The 27,450-nt window shown below is 33.2% G+C and overlaps 2 protein-coding genes across 3 annotated transcripts in view; one reads left to right on the top strand and one right to left on the bottom strand.

Moving 5' to 3' along the window:
• The window catches only part of LOC113511282 (dystonin), a 372,284-nt gene that overhangs the window by 282,643 nt on the left and 62,191 nt on the right, over positions 1-27,450 (bottom strand). The window lies entirely within an intron of this gene.
• LOC113511173 (proteasome subunit alpha type-7-like) lies at positions 637-9,661 on the top strand. Its single transcript, XM_026894784.3, has 6 exons — positions 637-757; positions 2,910-3,032; positions 3,533-4,580; positions 7,566-7,779; positions 8,827-8,976; positions 9,455-9,661. Exons 3-6 carry the CDS (start codon positions 4,321-4,323, stop codon positions 9,560-9,562), a joined length of 732 nt encoding a protein of 243 aa, XP_026750585.3. The 5' UTR covers positions 637-757; positions 2,910-3,032; positions 3,533-4,320; the 3' UTR covers positions 9,563-9,661.

Below are 27,450 nucleotides of genomic sequence, written 5' to 3'. Positions count from 1 at the left end.
CCAAGCAATCGACTTTTGTACAAAGTCTCCCTCTGGTAATTTTTAAAATTGGTCAAGTATTTTTAGTGTTTTTTTATTCCAAGCAAAAAAATCTAATCTTTTCCTCTTTAGTAATAATTACAATTAATAGTTAAGATAAAAATAAGTCACTACTATTACAATATTTTAGTACTGTAGAACAGGGATCTCCAAACTGCAGCCCGCGGACCAAATCCGGTCCGCCAGTGCCATCAATACGACTCGTGACAGCTTAAGACTAATGCCATCAGTCCGATCCGCGATAGCCAATGTCTTATTGTTTTTACTATTACTGTGAAGCGTTAAAGAAGCATTCAGACAGAAATATAACAGGAATATACTGGAAAAATTATTATGTACTAAGGCGTCAAAGTTTGGAGAATCCTGGTATAGGCGATAGTTACCACTTTCCATCAGGTGATCAGGTGGGCCGTCAGTTTGGATCCCATTCTAAATTGCAACAAAAACTACTATATTGTTGTTAAATATCTTAAAAAGAATTATCAACGCGATAAGCAAGTTTCAGAAGTATAATTTCACTCCACAAAAAAGGGATTTAAATGCAAATGAAACCTGCACATTGTAAAATAAATACCAAATTTGTTTCAGATGTGACCAAGATTCTCTCTTTGAAGTCGCTTGAAAAATAACAGCTACCATCAGAAATGTGAATGACCCCAACCGCCTCCATTTCTACGAATTTAGACAAAATGACCGCACACCGTTTTGGACAGAATCGGTTTGTAGTTTGCAAATAAATTACGACAATAAAAATGTTACTACGAAAAAGTGAGACAAATTACAATTTATCAAGAGTATATATATATATATATATATATATACCATAAATGAAATGGTAGGTAAATTATAAACATTGCCTACTATAACAGTGAATTTGCAAATAAATTAGTGTAATTATTTTCAAAATTAGTCTACTTAATCCATTATGATACTATATTGCCGTAGTTTTCGCATGATCGTAAATATAATTTGCAAACTTGGCTCCATCCACTGCCGCATATTCTGTATTTATGTTCCGTGTACATGCAAGGCAAACTTTGAGACGGTCGAATAGTAGGTATTGCCATAATAATAAAAATAATACTGCTTATTTTCTTTTTTTATATTATCTCATGGTATTGTCATATTCTTGTATCTTACCAAAAGTATAAATTTTAAAATGAGTTTTGCACTTATGGTATTAATATATAAATACTATGTTTATTTTATGAATATTTGTATATACAAATTACATATATACGTAGATAGATAATTTTATTTGCATTATTTACAGCACACAAATTACAACATATATACACAAAAAATACGTAATGACCACCTTATACTAAAATATAAATAATTTTATTTTTTAAACCGCCATCGAGTATTTCTGCACATCTCAAAGGTTGACTCGTAGAAAATGCTTACAGTATTAAGTCTGCCTTTTGTACCACACTTTATTGGAATGGAGAAAGATATAGGCGAGACTTTACTATGACTAAATCGCAAATAAATACTAATTTATAGAATAGATAATCTTTGTCGTTTTTGTTCTATGATTCTTAGAGACAAAGTTCTGTTTCCTGATGAAACACTATCTTAAAAGGATTCTAGTGGTTTCAATTTTACCATAAATTAATTATAAGCTAGTTATATAATTTTAATACCACCACTGCGTAGTTTAGGAACCATTTAGTGGATTCTAGTAAAGTCGCTTTTCGACATCAACCAACACATTTTATATGACACTACAGTATACATATGACCCTACTAACTTAATATACGTAGAATTAGTACTTCAAAAACGTAGAAACACTCTTTAATTTGAACCAAAAGTATGATAATGATGAGTTTTGTATCCCTTACTACTTAAGAAATGATTGGTTTCCCATACAAACTTTCATCTTCTACTTCACCCCCCCACCCTTAAGTTTTATTTCTCAACAAAAGTATCCTATGTCCTTCTCCAAGGTCCAATTCATTTTCATAATAAAATTCACGAAAAGACAGCAAATAGACAGACAGTTACTTTTGCATTTATGGTATTAGTAAGAACATATTTAACATTGTAATGTATACATCTCAGAATTGTTTGAGAAACAATAAAATCATCAGGACATTGACATTCTAGACTTTGCTCAAATGTGCTGAGATGAGTGTTTATTCGGTCATAACTGGTTGGAAACATGTCAAATTTGTAATTCCAAAAGGATATCATCATTGATGATTCTTTATTGTTGATATATGAATGGTAACCCTAACTGTTCTATTATAGGTGATAATAAATTTAGATCGGTTTTTTTTTTTATACTACAAAAGTAACAAACAAGCAGACAGCCCGTCTGATGATAAACGGCCATGGTCAGTAAGCCCATTGTAGACTGTGAATGTCACTAAGAATTAACTATCATAGTTTCGAGAGATTACCGCTTGGAGGTTGACCTGATCGGGTATATTGCTAGTAACCAGGCTACTAGACCCCATTAAGAACTAATAATCCCCTCCTCCACAGCAAACGAACAAGCAGTGGTGTAGAAGCTGAAGGTCTATTCTCTATTTCTGAAGCTACTAGTCGAGATTCTACAGTCACTCATATAGATATGTTCCTACCACTAAGTAGGTGTATTTAGGTGCCTATTTTGGCTTAAAGTATGGGATTTAATAGTAAAATTACATAAAAAAAACTTAGATTTCAGAAATGCTACGAATGAGAGATAGCGTAGGCGCCACACTAGTTTCTTTGATGTTAATGGTGGTAGTTGATATTAAGTTGACAGTTACCACTTTCATCAAGTGGACTGTCAGCGATTTCGAGTTCTAAATTCAAATATTTACTCGTGTCTACGAAACATTTGCTACTGTTTAATGAGTTTACATTATTTACATTACAGAGTATAGGGAAATAAGCAAGACAATAAATGTAAGGATACAATTTTTTAAGCACAGTAAGGAGATCTTATTGCTGAGAGCAATTTTTTCAAGAATTGTGAACGGACTAATTGTCGTACAACTAGGTATGATGATAATGTATAATTAAATGTTCGAAATGATAGTTTAAAAATATAAAATAAAATAATTATATGTATCTACATATTAATTACAGTTGTTAGACATCGGTGTATTTACGGTTAAATTCGCATTTTTGTGAAACAAAACGTGCTTTTTAATACCCCTTTCTCTCTACCTACTATGTAAAGGATCAAATGTGAAGATAGCTAGTAATTATGAATACAGAAGCAAATTATACAAGTTCTACGTGGGTATACAGAGTACACACTCAATAAACAATTACGTAATATTTACAATGACAACAAGCACGTAACACGGCCGATATATGTATTTATACATTAGGTGCGAAATACTGACGAAATCGATACAAATATACTTCCTATTATTAGTTATAATAAAATTTTTGATTGAGGCTTTATGATTTTTTAATAATAAAATAAGTATATTACATACAACAGATCAGAAAATACAAGAATATTTATTCTCATATCAAAACTGTTTCCAGGTAGCTGATTCGTTAACGAATTCCAGTTTCTTGTTGTTGATTTATCTAACAGTTTGAATTTTAAAAGATCTAACTCTATGACAGAAAGTTTAAATGGAGCAGAATTACAGGAGGATCTTGGACCACTACGAAGACGTGAAATATACACAAGAATGAAATAATCACTTGGTGATTGAATTTGACGACTGATAATTCTAAAATCTTATTCAAAAATTATTACTTATATCACAGAAATTATATATTGTAACAGACAAGCTTAAGTTTCGAGACATTTTTAATGCGACTTCAAAAGGTGAAGATTCTCAACAGAATATATGTTTTACATTACACGATATCTTTGTTATATTTGGACCGATATTGTTTTTAATCGAAAAGGTTTTCTCGTGTACACTAATTTTGTCAAGATAATACACGATGAACAATGAAATAGATCATGAAAAACATAATAAATATCCCGTTCGTGTGCGTGTAATATTACACACGGCTGGTGTGTTGCGAGTTTTTGGAATGACTTGGCTTGACACGCTGCCATGTGTCTATATATAAATTCAGTACAAAAACATTTTAGTTCTTAGATTCAGAGTCAATGCTTTAAAAAATTATCATAGATTAGAGAACTAGAATCTAATTTTTTTTTCATAATATGGGCCCAGAGATATTGAATAACAATAGTAATTAATCTGATGGAGGGTCGTTAGCTTGTTTGCTATTCTAAGTTGTAAAAAAGCAGATTTTGAGTACCATAAACAATTGTCAAAATTCTATTATTTTTTATTCGATAACTTACAATGAACACTTACGATCGAGCGATCACAGTATTCTCACCAGATGGACAATTGCTGCAAGTGCAATACGCTCAGGAAGCAACCAGGCGAGGTTCTGCAGCCGTGGGTATAAGGGGAGACAATGTGATAGTTCTGGCTGTGGAGAAAAAGTCCGTTGCAAAACTTCAGGAAGAACGAACCGAGAAGAAGATTGTTTTGTTGGACGAGCATGTTACGTTGGTGTTTGCTGGATTGAGGGCTGATGCTAGAGTGCTAATATCTAGGTTAGTTATTTACACAATTGTCAAAAAGCTAAGTTTTCAGGCTTCGTGTGCGTAAGTTTGTATATTGCACAACTAACGTGTCCCGGCTTCGCACGGGTATTTAAATATAATTATTTTTTGTAACTACTTCCAAAAGAAGAAGGATTTCAATTAAATTGTATTTTTTTTAAGTTTGTTACTTTATAACTCTGTCAGCTGTAAAGCGATTTGGATTTATTTTATCTGAAAGGCTACTTAGAGATTGGTCCAATAGGAATTTTAACAAAATCGTTTCGGTAGTTTAGTTTTTAGATCAAAATAACTGGTTTTATCACAGATGAAGTCGATTTTTTGTGGGACACAATCTTTAATTATTTTGAAATTACAGCCTCCTATAAGATAATGTAGCTTTCTATAGTCGAAACAATTTTTAAAATCGTTTAAGTACGAGTAGTTTTGAGATCATCCAATACAAAAAAAAAAAAACATTAAATTTTTCCTCTTTATTAGTTACTAGAGACCCGCCCCGGTTTCGCACGGGTGCACATTACATCACATCACATTAGAAACCTCTAAAATTATCAGTGTTCCTCTACTGTATTATGCATGTATTATACATGTAAACCTTCCTCTTGAATCATTTTATCTATTAAAAAAAACCTCTTCAAAATCCGTTGCGTAGTTTTAAAGATTTAACCATACATAGGGACGGACAGACAGCGACAGCGACTTTGTTTTATACTATGTAATGAAGATAACTTCTAAATCCCTAATTAGATATAAATGTATGGGGTATTGTTAGAATCCTTAATCATCTTAAATGATACAGGCTATAATTCTTGTTAAAGTCGTGTATTTTATGTTACTGAGAAATATATATTTGATTACTAAGTAGCTAAGTTTGCGACAACGTAGTGAATTTTTGTATTAGCCCTTAGATACTGTATTTAATGGATAATAAATGATGGTAATCCATTATAATAGATAATATAATACAGCCATAATAGTGCAGGCGGCGCTACCGGTATACACTGGCGGAGTACCAGTGAGAGATGATACGTGAGGATGAAAACAGGTCAGTTAGCCCATCGTGACGATTCCACAAGAATTTCAGGGGGTGAAGTTCGCTCTGATAGAATATATTGCTAGCAATGAGGCTGTTAAACCCTATTACTAACAATCCCTTTTCTCCGTCCCCTAGATACTATTTATAGGCTTGGCATAGATTAACCCTTCTTTGAATGATTTTTTTTTATTGGTTAAATAAATCATAGTGATATAATTCCTGTTAAAAATTAAAGGAAAATTGGTTAAAAAAATAAATTTGACAGCTATGTTTTGTTTTATGCAATGGACATTAAAAAGGTATCCACACATGATCAACTTAAAGTGAACTTGGTCTTTTATATAATTTTTGGCCATTCAATGTTATGATGAAAATTTGCACCATTATGCAAGAAGAGTTGTTACTCCTTTTCACTTCTTTTTAATTTTTTTTTTCTGGATATTTTCGACAGGATTAAACATTTATTTTATTTTTTGGTCAACATGTCTTTACAGGATATATCCCAATTCAATATGATACGACAGAAACAAAATTGGTTTAGATTTTACAATAGACTTTTACCAGAGGGAGACTTTGTACAAAAGTTGATTGCTTGGGTACCTCTGTCCCATTCGTGTTTCAACCGTGAAGCAGTTGTGTATGCATGGCTGTGTTTCGGTTTGAATGGTGGGATATGGCGTGAATCTACAGGGTACAGAGGAATAACACCTGAGTCCTCAGGAATGGCAACGCATGGGGGGTATCATGGGCGAAACAGTATACACCTATCCCCCGATTTACACGGTACTTGTTTTACACGTTTTCGCTTTTACACGGTTTTCCAAATAAGTTTTTTTTTGTTTTATCGCACTCTACTAAATGCTACTGTGTTTGAACACGTGCGCTCTGTACACATCTCACGGGGAATCCCGAGCTTATGTGCTGACTTGCTGCACATGCACACTGTGTCTGTATTTCTTCGCATAAAATTAAAGTTTTATCTACGGAAAATTGTATTTCAGTAAAAGTATCACAGTGTCAGAAAGATTTAATTTTTCATATTCGTAAATTACAAGTGAGTGCATAATTAAGATTTTTATAAATTAACATAAATAAAAAAAAAATAGGCTTATAATGTCGAAAGAAGTTAAAAGAAAAGTTATTTCTTTAGAAACTAAAATCGAAATTTTGGATTGCTTACGAAAGGGAGATAGAGTAGTAGATGTTGCAAAATCGTATAACATGAACGAAGTTACAATAAGAACTATTAGAACAAATGAAAACACAATTAGAAAGAGTGTTGCAGCTGGCAATACTATTAGTATGGGTATATAATAACCGATTTTATTACCACCTCTCAGAATGTAAATATTTCTGCTTCAAACATTGAATCGGCACAAATAACTTCGAGTGATGAAAGTGAATTCCAACCTTCGATTCCAAAAAAAAGAATGAGAGTAATTTCTAATAGTGATGAAGGATAATAAAACACCTTTGGTTTTATTTTTTGTTCTTCTGTTTAATGTATTGTAATTAAATAAAAAAACAGTGTTTTCGTAATATATTACATATTTTAACCTGTCAATGCATTTTATTTTTATTTCTGTGTACACCTAAAAATATTGAATAAAATCACAACTTTTAAATAGCAAAATTATGCATTTTCTGCAAGCTTTTCGATTTACACGGTTTTGACTTGAAAATTTTTAATTTTCGATTTACACGTTTTTCTCAGGAACGTATCTACCGTGTAAATCGGGGGATAGGTGTACTCTGTTATGTCCATGGTACTGCTCATGTCTATAGGCGACGGTTACCACTTTCGATCAGGTGGGCCGTCAGCTTGTTTGCCATTCTAAGTTGTATAAAAAAAAAATATAGTAAACATTCTAGTCCTGGTCTATTCCGATCAGTACCTATGTATATGAGAAATTAATTAATAATACCATCTGAAATTGTAGAGCTCAAATAGAATGCCAGTCCCATCGGCTGACCGTCGAAGATCCTGTTACTATCGAATATATAACCAGATATATAGCTGAGATGAAACAGCAACACACGCAGAGCAATGGAAGGAGACCTTTTGGATTATCCTGCCTTATTGGAGGGTTCGATTATGACGGCAATCCACATCTATTCCAGACAGAACCTTCTGGAATCTACTATGAGTGGAAGGTAAACAATTTAATGAATTTATTTAAAATTATATTAACATAATAAATTTATAACTTGTCAATGTTTGTACATAAAGAATATTTAAGAAAAAATCGAATGAGGTCTATTCTGTTGGTCTAAATAAGAACAACAAAAGGCGAAATTACAATTTTTAAAATTGTCTGTCTGATCCGAAACCATACAAAAACTATTGTATCAAAAATAGATGTGATTTTTATAATTGGTTTCCTAAAGGTCATATTTTGAATCTAGTATTTTTTATCAACCTATTTACCATAAAAAAAAGGAGGTTCTTAATTCGATTGTATTTTTTTTTTATTTTTGTTATCTCATAACTCCGTCAGTTATAATTTTTTTTTTATCTGAAAGAATATATTTACGGATGGGTTTAAACAAATTTTAGTAAAATAAGTTTACTAATATAGTTTTTAAATCATAATAACTAGTTTTACCATAACTGTAGTCGGTTTTTTTTTTGTGAAATACAATCTTAATACGCCATTTCAAAGTGGTTATCAAAAGCAATAGTTAGTACTTTAAATATTTTGTATTTCGTAACAAAAGTCAGTAAGGTCAAAGGTTAAATTCGTAGCTTCGTCTATGAGGTCCATGGTGCTATTCAAGTTTATAAAAGAATGGGTGTTTCTTAGTTATATGAAAGATTTTTTATCTACTTTAACCATTTCATTAGTCTACGAGAGGCTTATATTCAATATTCAATGGATGCTATCATTATATATATATATATATATATATATATATATATATATATATATATATATATATATATATATATATATATATATATATATATATATATATATATATATATATATATATATATAAATGGCAAATAAGCTGACGGCCAACCTGATGGTAAACGGTAACCGTCGCCTGTAGACAAGGGCAATATAATGGACATAACAGAGTACAATTTCTTCTTTCCTAAATTGACCCGACACAGAATCAAATATGGGTCCTTATTACCCAAAGCAATGTGTCTACCGCTGATATTTGAATTTAACAGTTTTCCATTCTATCTGTCAGGCTTGTTCTACAGGAAGATGTGACAAGACGACCAGGGAGTTTCTAGAACAAAACTACACACCAGGAGTTGTGGCTACCGACAAAGGAGCAATTAAACTGGCCATCAGATGTTTACTTGAAGTGGTGCGGTCGGGGCAAAGAAATATAGATGTGAGTATTTATTTTTTTTGGAGGTCCAAACATCAAAATGTTCCACTCTTCATAAAAAGAACAGAACTAGGTTTTTTTTATACCATTCAGGTGGCAAACAAGCAAACGATCCATCTCATGGTAAGCAGTTACCATAGCCTATGAACGCCTGTAATACCAGGGACATTACGCGCGCATTGCCGAAGAAACCACTTTACCCCTTTTTTTGAAGAACTCCATGCTGTAATCTTTCTGTAGATAATTCAAAATTGGCAAAGAAGACATTTGAACACTAATTTTTCGTAGGATATTATTTTATTGCGCAAGAAATTGTGATATTTTTTAAAGATTTAGATTTCACTAAATCTCTTTTTGGCAATTTTGAATGAATTCCAAATATAAATCTATGTTTTTTTTTTAGAATAGAAATCGTTCGATTAAGTCTTTGAAAAAAATATAAAAAGAAATATAATATATTTTTTTCAAAATATTATTATAGGTGGCCGTTATAAAAAGAAACCAGCCAGTAAATATGTTGGAGCAAGAAATTATCAATTCTATCACCCAAGAAATAGAGGAAGAAAGAGAAGATGCGGAGAAACAGTAACAAAAATAGATGATGGTGATTTTTTAATTTAATTTAATTTTCTACTGATAAAAATGTTACTATATATAAAAAAATAATAATTATAAAGTTTCATAAGTATTGCTTCAATTATTATTTAATATTATCAAAACTATAATCAAATCTTTATAAGGGATAATCAAAGTCCCATAGTCCCTTCAGAAAGATTTGGTTATACCCTCTTTTCCTTATAGAGGACTTACATCGATCACCTCCTTCTCTTTCATTATCACGAGATTTACGATACTCAGTTACTTATCTACTAAAGGCTGGTTTTGAACCGACCTCAAAAAAAGAGGTTCTAATTTTGCTTGTGTTTTTTATGTTACATCACAATTCGGCCAGTCAAAAATCGATTACCACTTTTTAATCTAAAAGGATATACTCTCAGATAGGTTCCATAAAAATTTCATCATAAACAGTTCAGTAGTTTAGTTCTTAAATCAAAATAACAGCTTTGGCCACAATTGAAGTAGGTGTTTTTTTTTTTTTTTGGTAGAACACACACGTACTATCAAAGTATAATATCAAAGTCAACAAGGGGAATAACGGAATCGTAAAAACCAATCTAGATAAGCCATTATCTATAGTAATGTAGTAAAAAAAAAAATAAGGTATATCTTCTTGCTGAAGGTATGTATATTGTCTTTTTGCTGAATTTTCATGGCTAACTAAATATTTCACCAATCTGGGTATCACTCTACCATATTCTTATCCCATAGTTGCCTCTTAAAAGTTTCTGAGTGAAGAAATCTATTTCATCATTCATCGTTGCCTTTAAGTAGCTGGTACAAATATGGTTGGATAATGATGATGATTATGATGAAAGCTCCCGTCCCAGAATTTTTCAGAATATCAGCTACGTGCAAAGAAGTGTCTGAAAGTACATATCAGCCATTAACTGCCCACAGCAAAACATAGGTCGTGGGGGAAAGGGATTGTTAGTAATGGAGACTGAGAATTCCATTGCTAGCAATATACCCAGTCAGGTCGACCTCCTCGCGGTTCCCCCTGAAACTATCATGGTTAATTCCTGATGAATTTATCATGATGGGCTAACTGGCCTGTTTTCATTCTCATCGATCATCCTTCACTGGTGCTCCGCCAGCGTATTCCGTTAGCGCAGGCGGGATTACCATATCATTTTCACCCATAAAAAAAACAGGTTGCGCCCATAAGAGAGGGTTTGCCAGTAGTTGCCACGCTTTTCGACGGATTGGTAACAGCAGTTAGGCTTTGATAATGCTTTAAGAGGGACACTGCTGGCCATCTCTCAACCATAAAATTCCTTCAGTCGCCTCTTACGCGACAGGAAGGGATGGGCCATTCTATGCCGGGATCACACGGCTGAGAGTACATGTGCCCTTTTGAAGGCGATAAAACTGGTAAATTATGCATGATATTATAATAATTCCATTATTTTTCATCCATTCCATCCATAAACCATACACATTATTTTTATAAAGCTCCACTCCTTTCACGAGTATATAGCGTGATATTAAATTAACGTCTAAGTTATTAATTAGAAGCATGATTAATTAAACCCTAGTGGATAGATAATAGGCATGTGCTGGCCTGTTAAAAAAATCCAGTGAAGTGTGTGTTGTCTAATTATAGAAAAAGATTCCGTATACGACGAAAGAAGGTAAGTCAAAATATTATTATAAAAAAAAAAGGAAAAATATATATTTTTATTGTATATCATTAATCTTGTTAATCAAAATCTTCCATTACTTTGAATTGGAGGTTTACTTTCACAAAAGAAAAAAATAGCAACTTGAATAGTAACAAAACTATTTACTTTGATTTTAGAACTAAACGACTAAATCGATTTTGGTAAAATTTCTATAGTAACAATAAGAAAATATATTCTTTAAGATAAAAAAGGAATTTTCCAAATCAGATTATATATGATGGATTATAAATTCTGAGTTAGTAAACATTAAAAGTAAAACTAAATTAAATCTTCTCTTTATTTGAAGTTTGTTAAAAAACTATCTACTAAGCATCTTATCAAGTCGGGGTACTCCTTTTGAAGTTAAAAAAAGCAATTTAACCTTAAGATAATATCTTAGATTATAAAATGTAAGTACGTTATACTAAGTTTATGGATAATATAAACTTTTTAATTTGGTTGGGTAATAAATACCATCATTGCTTGGTGCACCAGAAATAAATAAAAAAAAAACTTTACAGTTCTATTTTTAAATAGCCCAGTAATAAAATAATAAATACGGAACCCACAAACATACGAACAGGAAGCAGTACGTTGATTACTTTCAATAATTCCTTTTTTTACTACATACATATTATTAGTATGTTTGTTTTTGCTCTATTGATATTGCTCACCTTAATAACCAACATCTAATTATATTTTTTTCTACGAACAAAATTATTTGTTTTGATTGTGTAATTCAAAACAGGTTTAAGATATTGGAATTTACAATTTTATAATAACTCTTCTCTATATATATAGATATGTCCATAAATAGAGATGAGTACAGATATTCTCTATCTAGATATTTTTATAATGCAGCAAATGGTAGAGACAGTTTTTTTTTTTTTTAATGGATGATAATGGAATGGCCACCTCGTTTGCGCTAGTGAGGGATGATAGGTCAAAGGGTGAAAGCAGGTCAGTTAGTCTATTGCGACGGATTCAGCAACAATTCTGATTACAATGGTTTCAAATGGTCGACTTGACAGAGTATATTGATAACTATGGGAGTTCACGTTTCCATTACTAACAATCCTTCTCCCCCTAGTAGAGATAGTTTATCTGTCCTATTATATAATAATATTCTGATGATAAAAAAGTTTTTTTTATTGATGAAACTGGAATGTCAAAACCATCTGTTTTGTTATTGTTAGGTAATGCGAACTACCAGTCTTATTGCTATTAATATACTCTGTCAAGTTGACCTCTACGTGATCCTCCCTGGAAACTATCGTGCTGAATGCCAAGTGTATTCATCACGATGAGCTAACTGACCAGCCTTTTCATTATTACCTATCATCCCTCACTTGTGCCCCAGCCGTACCGTTAGCGATGGCGGGGTTACCATTTCATTATTATCCATTAAAAAAAAGCCATCTGTTCTATTAGTTCACGCAAACTATTAGGGAATGATAAGCTTCTAATCGAATACATTTAATTGGAGGATCATGTAGAATTCATCAAGAATTAACTATAAAGGTTTTTTTTATAAAATAATTATAGAATGGCAACTCCGCCTGCGCTATTGGAATACGCACGAGTACGGTTTTTTTTAATGGATGATAATGGAATGGTAACCCTACCCGCGCTATCGGTATACACCGGCGGGGCACCAGTGAGGGATGATATAGGTGAGGATGAAGTAGGTCAGTTAGCCCATCGTGAGGAATTCAACAAGAATTGTTCACGATGGTTTTCAGGGGGAACCACGTGGAAGTCAACCTAATAGGGCATATTGCTAGCAATGGGGCTGTCAAACACCATTGCTAACAATCCCTTTCCACCAGCACGAATACGGTCGGCGAGGCACCAGTGAGTAACGACAAGTGAGGGATGAAATCAGATCAATTGGCCCATTATGGGAAACTACTAGGTAATTGATCACGAACAAGAGATTACTTGACGCGCAGGCACAAGGAACATGTTTTGAAAAAAGGTATTAAGTAAGAATGTGGATAAGGAACAAGGGCAGAGGAAAGCCTAAAAAGACATGGGAGGACTGTGTGAAAAATTACGAGTATATGGCCAGAATGACAGTGATTGTGGAAATGACTGAGAATAGAGAATGACAGAAGAGAAAAACATATTACGCCAACCCCAAATAAATAGTGGTGTTAGGGTAGGAAGATCATGGTTTCCTGGGATCGCGTGGAGGTCAACCTGGCAGTGTATATTGCTAGCAATGGGCACTGACATCCGTATTAGTAAAAATCTCTCCTCCCAGCTACTTCATTATTATTGGCGCCTATTTACTTATTATGCAAGGAACGTACTCGATGTAAATTCACCTATACACATATTCTAAAGAAGTTTCAATAGATAGGTATTTATTTTTTACGCAGACTATTTACTTGGCGCAGATAAAAAAATAATAATAATAAAATCATTGATATAATATTATCACCTATTTAGATATAGTAATTATCAATTAATTTCTTATATTATATATATACATCGTAGTATCTAGTCACTAGATGTCACGTAGGCATCACTAGCTTTAATTTGCATTACCAAAGAATACCAACTGAAATTTAGTCGTGTAAACCGTTGTAGACAAGTAATAAATATGATGTAGTATTTTAGTTACAGACAAAAACACAATTAACAAACTTAACGACATCTAAAGCTACTTAAAAAACTCTAGTTTTTTTTATGATTTCGACAATATTTGCCAGTTATGAATTGATTTTTGAGATTATTTTTTTATCTTAACAGTATTATCTCCAATATTATGTAACATATATATCTCTATATTTCGATAAAAATTACTTATTGCGAGTACTCAAATTTAGATTTTAATATTTCCCACTGAATAAAAATCTAACACTGATGCTTTATAGTTTAATAACTAATTACGCGTTTATATTATTTTTATATCAAAATAATATTAAGTATTAAATAAAAAAACATACCTTTTTAAACGACATTAGAATCCACATCTAAAAGTTGTATTTGTGTTCTCTTTACTTCAATGAAAATTATTAATTACCTGAAAAGAAAAAAATATATAAATTCCAAGTACAAGTAGCGACATCTATTATTTTTCACGTGAACTATGTAGAGGTGATCGGAACGATTCTCGTAGATCGGCAAGTGTGAAATTACACTTTGCTTCTATCAACCGACAGAGTGCGACACTAGTCTAAAATCTACATAAGTTTTAGTGCGCATTTTATCTCATTTAATTATAACTAGGCAACCTAAATAATGATTTTTTATAATATAACCTAAACACTTTTTATAACATAATTATCTTTATACATAATGAAAACGTTCATGTCCTATTTATTCTACTGTATTTTACGATATTGTAAAATAAGTCTTATTGCAAAATAAGTCATACTTTTAATCAATTTTAAAATAGAAGGGGTGTGTATTAGGTTAGTATATTTGCTTTATGTACTTCGGAGTTATCTCAAGAACATAAATATGTTGATTTAAAAAAAAATCATAGCATTCTCTTAAATCACCATATATTTATGAAATAACTAAATGTTATATATTTATTTGAGTAAATATTATTATTATATAAATTCCGGAAGGATTTATTTCCAAAGATGGTTAACTTTGTTACAACATAATTGTGCTATTAAATTTGTGGGCGAAAGGACTGTATGCTTATTATGGAAACACAGTATTTTTAGAAAGATTTAAAAATATATACAATACAAACCAAAGGAGCAAAAAAAACGAAGGACACAAAACTGAACTGACACAAATTTCAAATTACAAACAAAACTAATTTTATTAAAAAGATTTTAATAAAATTAAAAAAGAAACTAAAATGGTGCGTCGTGCACAAAATTAAAAAGTCGTAATAAATGTGAGCGACATTTCAAAATAAATAAAAGGCTTGACATTTTATTGATCTTAATTCTAAGAATTACATTATAATGTAATTCACAACTAACATATGATTGAATCGATGATACTTCGATGAAAATAAGTTTATTAATATAATATTGCTTAAGTATATAGGCATTTATATAATGCTATGACACAAATACAGAAATGGAAATACTTTTTGAAACAACTTTCAAAAAGACAATTAATTTTCAAAAATTTTCCTTTGCCCTCTTTTTTCCCCAAATGGCAAAAAGAGGGCAAAGGAATGATGAATGAGACGGAAAGTAAAATTTGGAATGTGCAAGCAGGGTTTCGAAAGGGTATGGGATGTACGGATCAAGTCTTTTCCTTAAGGTGCATAACAGAGAAAACCTTAGCTCAACATCAGAAGGTTTTCTGCGCCTTCATTGACCTTGAAAAGGCTTATGATAGAGTGGAGAGGAATGAACTGTGGTCAACACTGGCAATGTATGGGGTGAGCAGCCATTTGATATGGGCATTCAAATCTTTATATAAGGATTCAAATGCCTGTGTCAGAATAAATGGAGTCTATACAGACTGGTTTGGCATTGAACGCGGTGTTAGACAGGGCTGTGTAGCGTCTCCTTGGCTGTTCAACCTATTTATGGACAGTTGCTTGACCGATTTGAAAGGATCTAATTGTGGATTCAGGATGAATGAGTCTCTGTTTAAGACTCTTTTATACGCCGACGACCAAGTACTTTTTGCATCGTCGGAGTATGAATTACAACAAATGGTGACTATAATGAATGAAGCGTATGCAAGAAAAGGTATGAAAATAAATGCGAAGAAGACGAAGGTAATGGTTTTTGAGAGGAATGAAAGTTTAACGGCATGCCAGATTATGATAGGAGATGAAAAAGTAGAGCAAGTGAGTGAGTTTCTATATTTAGGTTCTCTGTTTACGAGGGATGGGAAGTGTGACAGAGATATTGAGAGGAGAGTAAAAGCGGGAAACAGTGTTAACGGTGCACTGCTCTCGATTATGTCAAGTAAAAATGTATCGAGCAAAGCTCGCCTTGCTATAATTCAAGGAGTACTGACACCAACACTCATGTATGGAAGCGAATCGTGGGTATGGCAGAAGAAGCATGAAAGTAAGATAAATGCTGTACAGATGAGAGCTTTGAGAAGTATGTGTGGTATTACTTTAAAAGATAGAGTAAGAAACAGTGTGGTTAGAGAGAAGTGTGGACTGAAAGACGATGTAGTGACAAAAATTGAAAAAGGAATGTTGCGTTGGTTTGGTCATTTGGAGAGGATGGATGAAAGAAGAATTACGAAAGAGATTTATCGAGCAAGAATGAATGGAGATGTCGGTAGGGGCCGCCCTAGACGGACGTATGTCGACCAAATAGGCGACGTGCTGAAGAAGGGCCAAATTAAAAGTACCCGTAACCGACGAGCGTGTATGACAAGATTGATGAATGTGGAAGAAGCGAAAGAGGTTTGTTTGAATCGAAGCATTTGGCGTTCCATTGTTTCTGCCTACCCTAATGGGAGACAGGCGTGACAGATATGTATGTATGTATGTATTTTCAAAAAGATTAGGTTGCAAATCATCGCAAATGATTTTGAAATGATTTTCAAAATTCTTCTTTTTCTTGGAGTGTCGTTTTATAAAGTTAGATAAAGTAATTCCGTGAAAACGAAAAACTGCAAATCACAAACTAAAGTGATTCAAAGATATCAGAATCTATCCATCACAATACGACTGTTTAGTTACAAAACAATTAGAAAAGAAGAATGCTCGTCGAATCGTTTAACGACCAATTACTCTATGGTTGTTTACAAAAAAAAAGTAACGCTGGTGTCTATGGTCGAAAAAAAAAATAATAGGTAGGTTTATTAATATGAATTGATTTGTTCCGATATACAGTTTCCGGCGTTCATCGATTTTGCCTCAGGCAATTATTTGATATATTACTTTTATAATTTGAGGTCTTAGATTACTTAATGTTTTTTTTTTTTATTATTTGTATTTTGATCAATTGTAGTATTATTAGAGTGATCAGTGTTTGTAGCGCATCAGTAATAAAAAAAATAAAAAAAACAGTTACCTTTTCAATTTTTCCAGTCTTTATTCTAGTGATTACGAAAACTTAAAGGAAACCATTCTAACAATCTGTGAGTATATTCAGATAAAAGAAAATCCAAATTGGTTTACAATTTACGGAGTTATTTATTTATGCTTTTGTAAATACACTTTTAATATAGGTTAGGTTATAATAAAAATGTACACAGACAAACTTATCTCTTAAAGGGATTTCTACCAGATTTATTCATTATGTTATTAGGTCAAAAATATAAAAAAATACAGCCAAATTTAGAAGCTCTTTTTTTAAGTCGATTGAAAATCAGGTATGTAAGTTCGTATTGAGTCCTTGTAGTATATTTAAATTATCTTACCGCTCAGAAATAGCAAAATGCATTTTGATGTGCACAGTCTAAAGGTGACGGCTATCACTTTCCATCAGGTGAATAGTCAGCTTGTTTGCCATTTCAAGTTGTATAAAAAAAAAATAAGCACTATCGACTATTTCCTTGGCCAGCAATGTAAGTACGTGATGAGAATGTCAGATTGCAGTCAACATTATAACGTAGTGATTACTTGCTCTGTGGTCAACTCCGTAATGATTAAGACTTACTCTGTGGTCAAGCTAAATCTTTTTATGCATTTCACACGCTATGGCGCGTTGTTGGAATATAAACTATAATATTATTTATTACACAGGTCAAGGTAAATGGTTTTTGCCAAGTTTTTATGTCACAGATTATTACTAAAATACGAGCAGTAATGTTATTCATTTTTTTGGGTTCCGTACCTCCAAAGGAAAAAAGGGAACCCTTATAAGATCACTTCATTGTCCGTCCGTCCGTCTGTCAAGACATTTTTTCTTAGGAACGCGTGGAGGTATCAAATAAAAATTAATATATCATATACTCAGGTTCGCAATCTCTTAAAGCAGTAAAAAAATCAAGCTTCTAAATCGATGTAATCAAAAGATACGGCCGTTTATGTTCCACTTATATCGCATATTTTGACATTCGTAAAGGGAATCAAAATCTATAGGATTCTTCTCGTTGACCTAGAATCATGAAAATTGGCAAGAAGAAATGTCAAGTACCACAAGAAAAGGAATAAATTCGTAAACCGTAAATTTGCACATTTATTTCACAAAAAATAATAACTTTAACTTGATGATTTTGTACGGAACCCTCATTGCGAGAGTCCGACTCACACTTGACCAGCTTTTTTGATACTTGGCGCCTTAACGACTCAAACATACATTATCAAATTTGGCATACATCTAGTATTTGGGATAAAGATGTCAAGCTACTTTTTATCGCAATCAATCAATTGACAAAAAAAACTGGATCAGGACCAAAAACAGATTGTCCTTCTCCATCCCAACTAAATAGAAGAAGAAAAATAAATATTTAATATGATCTTAAATTACACACGACGATTAGTTGAGTCCTTCATAGATTGTATAGACAGAGTATGTCCATACAAATGCTTCGAAAAAAGCGGGTCAACTTTTTTATACAATTTTGCGTGATAAATAGTTATGAATATTTCCTTTATAACTTTTATATTTAAGTTCAATTGGACAGTTAATAGCTGATATGGTATGGTAAATAAATAAATATGACCAGTAGCAATCAATAAGACAAGATACAATTCACTAAAGTGTTGCAATTAGTCGATTAAAATCTGTCAACACATAATTACAAGTAAGAAATGACAATAAACGCTTGTTCTTTTGTTCTCGGCATCAAGACTCGTCAGCTATAAGATTGTAAAGCAATTATTAGCTAAAATAAACACTTGCATAAGGTTAATCCAGTTGTTATAATCGGAGATCTTTTATTATAAGAATATTTGTTTTATTTTTATGTAAAAATATGAAATTTTGGGAAGGATCTTTCGCAGAGTATAGGACAGTGTTTCCCATATTTACAGTATTTTTTAAAATTTATTTTGTTGTTAAATTTGGCACCGATATCTACTCGTAGCATTGCATTTAAATGGCCCGGAACAAGAAGGTTAAAATCGCTTCGAGTTCATTTTTTAACTGCCACCCCATAACTATCAAATTGCCCCCCTGTGGGGCGTGGGCCCTACGTTGGGAAACACCAGCATAGGACGTTAATCTTCATTGCTAGCAATATATCTATGGCAGTACCAATAGCAATATATACCACGATTAATTATTGTTGAATTCATCACAATGGGTTAACTGGCCTGCTTTCATCCTCACTTATCATCATTCACTGGTGCCCCGTTAACGTATACCGGTAGAGCAGGTGGGGTTACCATTCTATTATAGTTTATTACAAAAAAAATACCGGTACAATAACTAGAGAGAAAGGATGCATCCATTAAGAACTCACAACCTCTCAACAATGGTTAATTGTGTTGTAAATAGCAGGATGCAGTAATAAAACATATTTGAGATATAAAATAATAAGTTTAGGGAAAAAAATACAAGACATGTCTTATAAAAATCTGACACAGAACAAATATAAAAATAATACATTGTTCTAAAAAAACCTCAGTGTCAACAGCCAGTATTAAAACTTCAACAAATTGTCCTGCCTTTTCATCCTCACCAATAATCCCTCACTGGTGCCCCGCCAGTGTATACTATCAAGCGCAGGCAGAGTTACCATTCCATTATCATTCATGAAGAAAACTTACAGTATGTTCTATATCGAAGGTCCTTATTATTTATTTAGCAAACTGCAAGTTCATATTATGGACCTTCAACTCGAATCAAATAATGGCCGTAAACCCGCCTGTTCCGGGCTGGAGGCGTCAAAACCGGTTCTACGTACTGTAGGGTTGCCATTCTTAAATTTTAAGAACAAGACTTGAAAGCTGTATTGCCAGGACGTAATGTACACAAACAGAACGTAATGTAGACGATGAAACAGGATAAATGTAAATATAGTAAATGTTTTTTTTTATGGGTGAAAATAGTATGGTAACCCCGCTTGCGCTAACGGGATACGCTGGCGGAGCACCAGTGAAGGGTGACAACTTGTGTGAAAGAAATTAGATACAATTTATGGAAGTGTCTTCAATTATAAATTAGTAAGTGAGTGTGTTGGTTTGTCATCGCATAGCACCTTAACGGCTTAACTAATCACTTTGTAATTTGGTATATACATACTGTATGGAATGAAGAAGGATGCGCTAACTGCCTTATAATGCCTTATAACTGCTAATCTGCCTTTTCATCCTCACCTATCACCTCTCACTGGTGCCTTAGCGGCATATATCGTTAGTGCAGACGTGGTAACTATTACATTATCATCCGTTTAAAAAAAGGACCTTAGAAAGTAAATCAAAAATAAATAAAAACCAAGACAGGAAAGAAGCAGGATATGTTCTGGAAAAACAAATGCATGGTAACCCTAGTGTGCAGGGTACTCAAGTTCACCATCATTGCATTATCGATAACATCGGTATGCCACTGTAATGTTACCGGCAGATCATCCTCATTGATAAAAGCATACATGATAAATTACACGCAAAGAACTAGTCATTCCAGCGTAATTCTATGAGATATTTAAGATTGCAAGCAATTTAATCATCATAATGAACACATCAATGTGTATGACCAGAGGTATGACAAGTCGATTGCTTGAGTACCTCTGTCCCATTCGTGTTTCAACCGAGAAGCAATTGTGTTTGCATGGCTGTGTTTCGGTTTGAAGGGTGGGATATGGCGTGAATTTACTGGGTACAGAGGAATAACACCTGAGTCGTCAGGAATGGCAACGCATGGGGGGTATCATGGGCGAAACAGTATACTCTGTTATGTCTATGGTACTGCTCATGTCCATAGGCGACGGTTACCACTTTCCATCGGGTGGGCCGTCAGCTTATTTACCATTCTAGATTGTATAAAAAAATGTATCTTGGTGTATCGCAGAACACCTTTAGAATGCTACCTGTATAAGATTATTCTCCATCTTTCTGAAGTCGATCGATAATTAATTCTAAATATTTTATAAGCGCGCCAAAAATCATGAGTATAAGAACTCATATGGAACGAAAATGGGAGTAGGTTATTTTTTTTAATGAGTGATAATGGAATGGTAACCCCGCCTGCGCTATCGGGTTACGCTGGCGGAGCACCAGTGAAGAATGATAGGTGAGGATGAAGCAGGTCAGTTGGCCCATCGTGACGAATTCAACAAGAATTGTTCACGATGGTTTCATATTGCTAGCAATGGGACTGTCAAAATCTATTGCTAACAGTCCCAAAGGGACGGGCCGCTAATTTTCAATAAAAAGAATCTTCTTTTTATTGAAAATTAGCAGCCCATCCCGGCTTCGCACGGGTGGACATTTTTACAACATTTTAAAAAGTGGTTATTGTGACATAACGATAATAGTTGGACATATAGAATCGCGAAGTTATTTACAGTTATTAATATTTTCTTCAATATTGTGGAACATACTTTTGTTCTATCACCAATAGTTTCCGCAGCGCACGCGACGAAAGATATTTTATAACATTTTTTTACACCTTAAGTTACGTTACTAAAGTTTTAATAAGGTTCCCTAATCTTTTCTAGCAATAAATATAGCCTATGTCACTCAGGGTGAATGTAGCTTTCTAATTGTGAAAGAATTTATGAAATCGGCAAAGTAGTTTTTGAGTTTATTCATTACAAACATGCATACACACAAAAATAAAAAAAAATCCTGTTTATAATATTAGTGTAGAAAAATCATCAATATCTATCCCGAATCGTAAAATTATCGCATAAAACATACAGACAAAAAAGCAAGTCTAATTTAAAGAAAGAAAAATAATTTATTTTGTGACATACATAGACATAAAAGCTAACAATAAAAACAAATTCTTGTCACTAAAAAAAATTATATACGATAAAAAAAGAGAACCTTTTTTGAAGTCGATTCAAAATTACACACCTGCCGTCATGCTAATCTTCCACATTATCATACGATAACTATGTTTAGAACATCAGGAACAAAGTACGTACATACAAACACACATTCACACGCTGTTTTGGCAATTAGCGTATCCGTGCGAATGTCTATGTACTCTCGACAAGTTAATAACAAATGGTAATGCTGGCCCACAATTTTATAGCTATAAGATTTTTTACTACACTGCTAGGGCTTTGTAAATTATTCAATGGATTTTAAAGGATTACACACACTTGTACACACACTCGGCAATGAATGAAACATACTTTAGTATCCATTGTATGTTTCGCAAACTTATCCGCAACGAATCAGATGAACTATTGGAATTAATAAAGGCACATGGTTGTGCAATGCAGGCAATTCTATCCCCATATGTGTGATCTCCTTAAGACGTATATAACTTGCGGATGTCCACATCACTGGTTAGTTGATTAAAATTATTTTGTATATATTATTATTTATACTACTTTATAGATGGCCCGTTCGTCCTTTTGCCTCGACATAGAATGGGTCATCCCTTCATTTCTCTTAGGTATCGTAAAAAGGCAACTAAGGGAACGTAATAGTCGAGGAACGGGCAGCAGCATCCCTCTTAAAACGTCACCAGTCTAACTGCGGCTGCCAGTCCGCCTACCAAGTGTGGCAACTACTGGCAAAACCCCTTTATGGGGAAGGTCTATGTCCATATTAAATCACAGCGAGCGAAAATCACTTATATCATTTGTCATAAGTGTTAAAAATAATAATAATTTATTTGTTTAAAAAACCAGGTATACACATGCTAGTAATGTCACGAACTAGCGTGTTTTGCCAAAAACAATGGCATGTGAAATTTGGGTACAATAACGTCACTGTGAATAAAAATAATAATTTGGCTAAATGATAATATCAATGTAGCAATAATTTCCATGCGTACTTCTTGTTTAAAGTCGGTGAATAATTCGTAAGACAAAGTGAGTTGTGTAATCCGGTGGTGGACAGGACGTACTCGACAGTGACCATAGGAAGCTCGCACTTTGTGCCCGTCAGTTTAACTTCCTCGCGTAATAAACTGTTATCTTCCAGTTAAAATGAAACCGTTCATTTGTCAACTCATAAATTATACATATCACATTTGGCAGTAAGGTTAATCGATATAAGGTTCTAAATCAATATCAGAATAGCTAATTCTGTAATAACTAAATTAAAGCTAAAAGTCTTCATTTCAAATCGGTTCAAAATAGAAATTAACACATTATGTGTGTGTGGCAGCGAGAAGTGTGCGTATGGGGGGGGGGGGGGCTGTTAGTAACGTTAGTAATAAACTCCGATACCGATCACCGCGTAGTCATCATGACTTCATCCTCGACAATCTTTATTTACTGATTATTCCCAGTAGTTGCTACGCTTGGCAGGCGGATTGACAATTGCAGTTAGGCTGTGGAGATGTTTTAATAGAGACGCTACTGCCCATCCCTCGCCCTCCCTTAATCGCCTCTTACCAGACCCTCGGGAAAGAAAGGTGTGGCCTATTATATGCTGGGACTACAGGACGTTGGTAACACTATGATATCATTTGGCGGGAAGAGATTGTTGGTAATGGGCAGATTAGTCCTTATTGCTATCAATACATCCTATCAGATCGACCTCCACTCAGTTCCCCCTGAAAACTATCGTGATTAATTTATCGTTGAATTCATTACGATGGGCTAACTGACCTGCCTTTTCTTCCTCATCTACTATCCCTCACTGTTGTCCCGCCAGCGTATACCGATAGCGCAGGCGGGGTTACCATTCCATTTTTTTATTATTATTATAGCTTTTTATCCACTTCAGTGGTCCCCAAGGGTAAAAGTCTCCTCCATTTTTTTCCACTTCTCCTTATCTATAGCAATACTTGTCCAGTTTTTTCCTGCTGTCTTTATTATGTCATCTGTCCATCTCTTTCTTTGCCTTCCAACATTTATTTTTCTTGCTGGACCTCGCCATTTTGTTGTTTGGAGAGTCCACCTTTTATCTTTGTACCTCACTATATGACCTGCCCATCTCCACTTCTGTTTCATACTATATTGACCATTACATTATCACACATTAAAAAAACTATGATATCATAAAAAGTAGTTACATATATACACATAACATGCTAGGAGACAATAAACGGTTTGAATTGATCACGCGAGTTTGACACATTAATTGACGAATCAAAATATATATACGCGCGATTCTTATGTAATTTTAGCACGTTATTATTGGTCAGGATCAAATCATGTCAATTTTAAAATTTGATTCAATTGGCAATTAAATTATTTTGTTTATTTATTTGATTTTAAGCTGTAGTGTTCAGCATTAAAAGCGGTATTATTTTGACTTAATAAGTCAATAACAATGACTAGTTGGAGGCTGTGGAGGTTAAGTTGATCCAATAAACAAATCTTTATTATTATTGTTGTTTTTTATACCAATAAGATGGTAAACAAACATACGGTCCACCTAATGGTAAACGGTTATCGTAGCCTATGAACGCCTGCAATACCAGAGGTATGACGCGCGCGTTGAAAACCCTAAAGAAACCTCTTTACTCTCTTTTTGAAGAACCCCATGCTGTAGTCTTGGAAAAACCTTATTTACTGTATTCCATTCATGGGTCAACTGACCTGGTTTAATCCTCACCTATCATCTCTCGCTGGTGCCCATTCTATTATCCTTACTAATATTATACACGTGAAAATGAGGTTATTTGTTTGTTACCTTATTTAGGCTATAGGCTACTTGTTATCCAAAAAAGCCTACTCATTACTCATTTTATATAAGATTCATCATACTATCTTGTCTTATAGTGAAAAAAAAAAAACGGAGTTTCGTGTTTCAAACTGGTGACTTTATTGTAAATTTATCCTTCTCCATCCAAAGGTTGCTTGGAAGAAATCACTCTTAGTGATAAGGCCTATTGTTTTCTTAGTGAAACATTTTCTTGTAATTATTTATATATTTTTTTTTATATATAATCTGTATATTAATAAGTATCTATCTATCTATTTATTACTAATAAACATTTCCTCCTACACAAAAGTTAAAGTCATTACTGACACTTCCTTTTATGATGCCAAGATCTAAAAACATCACTTGCGTCAAAGTACATAACTAGTCCAAAAATAGTAAACACTAACATTAAAAATAGCTGTCGAATATTTTGAGTTATATGCGTACAATAATTACCGCTACTTGTTCATACTCAAAATTATGTATTCAGCCAGTCCTAATAAAAAAAAAAGTAAAGTCCTCCTGCATACTATTAAATGTACATAAAAAATCATAATGTTTAGTTAACAAACCATTGCATTTTTTGTAACCTAGAGTGGCAAACAAGCTGACGACCCACTTAATGGAAAGTGGTAACCGCCGCCTAAGGATTAAAAGATGGAGAACAACAGAATTACATGACTCCAAATAAATAATTATATAAAGTAAGGGTAGAAGGATAAAGAAAACAGGTAATTTTTTTATTAATGCTGCGTGAATAAAGTTCCTATAACATTTGTTACTAAGTTGCACCGACAAGAGGAACCTCTTAAATGAAAAGAAGACTAAGTATATGGGATAAAGTGTATTGTATAATTCATTTGAAAAATAAAATTATTATATTTGAAAGAACCGGATAAACAGTTCATAACGATTCGTAATAACGTTTATCTTTACTGAATACTTATATTTGTGTAAATGATTAAAAATGGCGGCCATTTTACTTAATATACAAATTTGTTAACAATACGTACATGTGTATATTGATATTATATCCGAAAAATAGTTTCAAATCCTAATCCAGAAATTAACCCGATTTGGGGAATTTTTAATCTAATTACTTGCAACACATAAAAGGGGTGTCTGATTTTATTTAAAACAAAAAAAATTTACTGAATTATGTGTTAGCTTGTAGAAGTCAATATTACTAATTATTTATTTAGAAATATTTTGTTTAAATCCGCTTCCATTAGTATGTGTGCGACTGCCAACACTCGAAGATTCACCACCACTACTATTATTACCAGAATTTCAACAATCTTTCATATTAGTCATAAATCTCAAACTGCGTGTGTGAACAAAATGACAGTCGGAAATTGATTGAGAGAGTGTTGGCAGTCGCACACATACTAACCGTAGCGGAATTAAACAAAATAATTCTGTTCAAATAACCAGTAAAAATGTGTCAGGTAATTTGATGTTTGGCTAACCGAATGTTGTCCCGTTTTTTACACTTGACGCTCTATCTATATATTATATAAACTAAGATTTAAACCTCTTTAAAGTTTGTTGAAAAGAAGAAAATGAGTCACGTCATATATTTAACAATGATATTAGCTATTCATTCAATTAGATTAGTAAATATTATAATTATTTTAATCGACCTAGACCCGACCTTGTTGGTTAAATAACATACAGATATAGCTTATCGTGTACAAACTTACAATATATCTACTACAAGCATATCCTGTATGAATAATGTAACTGATAAAATGTATTTAAATATTATTAATTGTATGTTGATAGATATTTAAAAACTACTGGATAAATTATTGTTAAAAATTTCGTAAACATATATTTTATTTTATTATAATAACTAGCTGGTTTAACTTACGTGTAATTATGTTGAAAAAGCTCGACTAGTTTCGGGACCAATTCAGGACCCTTAATCACGAACGGCTGTGTCAGAATTGTACACGCGTCACAGCCTATGTGGAAGGGATTATTATTCATGCGGACTACTGGTCCCATTGCTAAAAATATATCCTGTCAAGTCGACCTTCACGTGGTCCCCCCTGGAAACTATCGTGCTAAACTCCAGGTGTATTAATCACGATGAGCTAATTGACCTGCATTTTCATTCTCGCCTACCATTCCTCACTGGTGTGCCGCCAGCGTATGCCGTTAATGCAAGCGGGATTACAATTCCACTATCATCAATTAAAAAAAAAGCCGCTTATGTCGAAGGGCCCCCAATTGGTTCTAAAACTAGTGGAGCTTCCTTGCTCTAATTACAAGTAAGTTAAACCGGTATTAAATACATTAAAAGACAAATTACTGTTATGGTAAATTTGCAGTATATAAAGTACCTTATGGGTTAAATAGGGTCATCATCACCATCATATTAGCTCTTAACCGTTCACTTCTGAACATAAGCCTCTTCCTTGTTCTGTCTTTATACCACTGAGGTGGCAAACAAGCATATGGCCCACCTGATGGTAAGTGGTTGTCTATTATTTAAACGTAATTTATTTATTGGCCCCATTACAAATTAAAAAACTATGAACTGATTTTATTTAAATATTTATGGAACCA

This window comes from Galleria mellonella, unplaced genomic scaffold (assembly GCF_026898425.1).
Source record: "Galleria mellonella isolate WM207_F2 unplaced genomic scaffold, CSIRO_AGI_GalMel_v1 utg133, whole genome shotgun sequence".
NCBI classification, from domain to species: domain Eukaryota; kingdom Metazoa; phylum Arthropoda; class Insecta; order Lepidoptera; family Pyralidae; genus Galleria; species Galleria mellonella.
This window is presented reverse-complemented; position numbering and strand designations above follow the sequence as displayed.

What these genes read in the sequence shown, in the direction of transcription:
- LOC113511173 (XM_026894784.3), top strand. Translation starts at nt 4,321, where the DNA reads ATGAACACTTACGATCGAGCGATCACAGTATTCTCACCAGATGGACAA. An exon ending in GCTAGAGTGCTAATATCTAG is followed by an intron (nt 4,581 to 7,565) that starts GTTAGTTATTTA and finishes CTGAAATTGTAG; the next exon opens with AGCTCAAATAGAATGCCAGT. An exon ending in CGGGGCAAAGAAATATAGAT is followed by an intron (nt 8,977 to 9,454) that starts GTGAGTATTTAT and finishes ATATTATTATAG; the next exon opens with GTGGCCGTTATAAAAAGAAA.